This window comes from Colobus angolensis, unplaced genomic scaffold (assembly GCF_000951035.1).
Source record: "Colobus angolensis palliatus isolate OR3802 unplaced genomic scaffold, Cang.pa_1.0 Scaffold3, whole genome shotgun sequence".
NCBI lineage: Eukaryota > Metazoa > Chordata > Mammalia > Primates > Cercopithecidae > Colobus > Colobus angolensis.
In genome coordinates this window covers 20001928-20003709 of record NW_012116265.1, presented here as the reverse complement: position 1 = coordinate 20003709, position 1782 = coordinate 20001928, and the positions used below count along the sequence as shown (strand labels likewise).

At 45.3% G+C, this 1782-nt stretch overlaps 1 protein-coding gene across 1 annotated transcript in view; it reads left to right on the top strand.

Moving 5' to 3' along the window:
* Positions 1-6: 6 nt before the first annotated feature.
* Positions 7-1782, top strand: part of CCDC176 (coiled-coil domain containing 176) — a 53254-nt gene continuing 51478 nt past the window's right edge. The window contains exon 1 of the mRNA XM_011949583.1: positions 7-145. Within this exon, the coding sequence (XP_011804973.1) occupies positions 90-145 (56 nt within the window). The 5' untranslated portion in view covers positions 7-89. The remainder of the gene's footprint in view (positions 146-1782) is intronic.

Here is a 1782-nt window from a genome sequence, read left to right as displayed (position 1 = left end):
GTTCGGCGTCCAGGTTCCCTTGGAGACGGAGCCGGCCAGGGTGGCGGCGGCCGGGCAACGACGACAGCGGAGCCGCTGGGGAAGCCAAGATGCCGTCGAAAGGAAAGGACAAAAAGAAAGGCAAGAGCAAAGGCAAAGACACCAAGTAAGGAGAAGCCACGCGAGAGTCCCCCTCTCCCTGGGCCTGCCTGAGATTTCGCGTCTGGGGCTGGCTAACTGGCGCCCCCCGCGCCGGCCCCCTCGGACCCTCTTGGCTCTCCCGGCTTGAGAGGATTACAGTTCCCATGTCCATAGTCTGACACATCCCTACTATGTGGTTCAGATGATCTTAAACGTGTAGCGGACGTATAAAGCATTTCCTTGGGCCTTTTCAGAGATCTCTTTTGGTTCAAAGGGGATACCTGAAGTATTTTACCAAGTTGGGTAATTGTTGAGGTTTTCCCAAACTGATCCGAGCCACTGAGGTGGGTAATGTTCTAGCACTAACCCCTTACAGGCCTGGAGTTGCTGCTAGATTGCCACTAGCCCTGTTGGGGGACCCCGGTGGTTTCTGGACACGTTGGAGTCGTATGTGGTGTGCAGCAATATCATATATGGGAACACAGAGTTGGCACCAAACTTGAGATGTTTGTAAAGTAACTTAAGAGAGTAATTCATGCTCAATACAGAAAGTTTGGGAAACATAGGAGGTACCAAAAGAGAAAACAAAAATAACCTATAGTCTCATTATCCAAAAATAAACACTACTATATTTTGGAGTATTCTTTTATTTTTTAATAAAATGATAGCCCAATGTACATACTTATATGTGACTTTTTTCTTCCCATGTATTAATGTAAGTATTATCTTATGGGTTTTTTGTTGTTGTTGTTTTTACATAACTGCACAGTTAGTCTAGCACTTAAAGTGCCAAGGGCTTATCACATTCCTAGAACTCACTCACATATGTTTTCAGATTTTGACCATGCTTCTACAGTACACATTTGAACAATGAGGAACACTGAGGGTAAGAGACCTTATTCCTTGGATTTTCTATGACTCATTGTTTGAGAAACCTTGCTTTGTTTCTACAGTGAGTATAAGTGGTCCTATTTAGAGTGTCTTAATTTCTTGCATCAAGTACTTTTTTTTTTCCTTGAGACCAAGTTTTGCTCTTGTTGCCCAGGCTGGAGTGCAATGGCGTAATCTTGGCTCACTGCAACCTCTGCCTCCTGGGTTCAACCAATTATTCTGCCTCAGCCTCCTGAGTAGCTGGGATTACAGGCACCCGTCACCATGCCCAGCTAATTTTTTTATTTTTAGTGGAGACGGCGTTTCACCATGTTGGCCAGGCTGGTCTTGAACTCCTGACTTCAGGTGATCCACCCACCTCAGCCTCTCAAAGCGCTGGGATGACAGCCATGAGCTACCATGCCCTGTTGCATCAAGTGCTTTGAGCCACTTAGACCTGATACCTGGATGGTCGTAGTGAGACTGTGTATCACCAGTGCCTAAATCATGCCAGAAAGGGACATCAAGAGTTATAACAGGCTGAGGGGTTGGGAATGGAGCTGGCCTTAATTTGAAGAGAACAAAAGGTGAAAGTGGGACTTTGGTTCCCTCCACTGCAAACCCATTACCTCTGTGGAAGAGGACTGAGAACCAGAGGTAGGAAAGTGGATGTGGAGGGTGGCAGTATAGAAAGGTCCACATATATACATGTGTGAAAATATTTAGAATTCAAATACAGGTGAAATATTCTTTTTTTTTTTTTTTTTTTTTTAGTAGAGACAGGGTTTCACC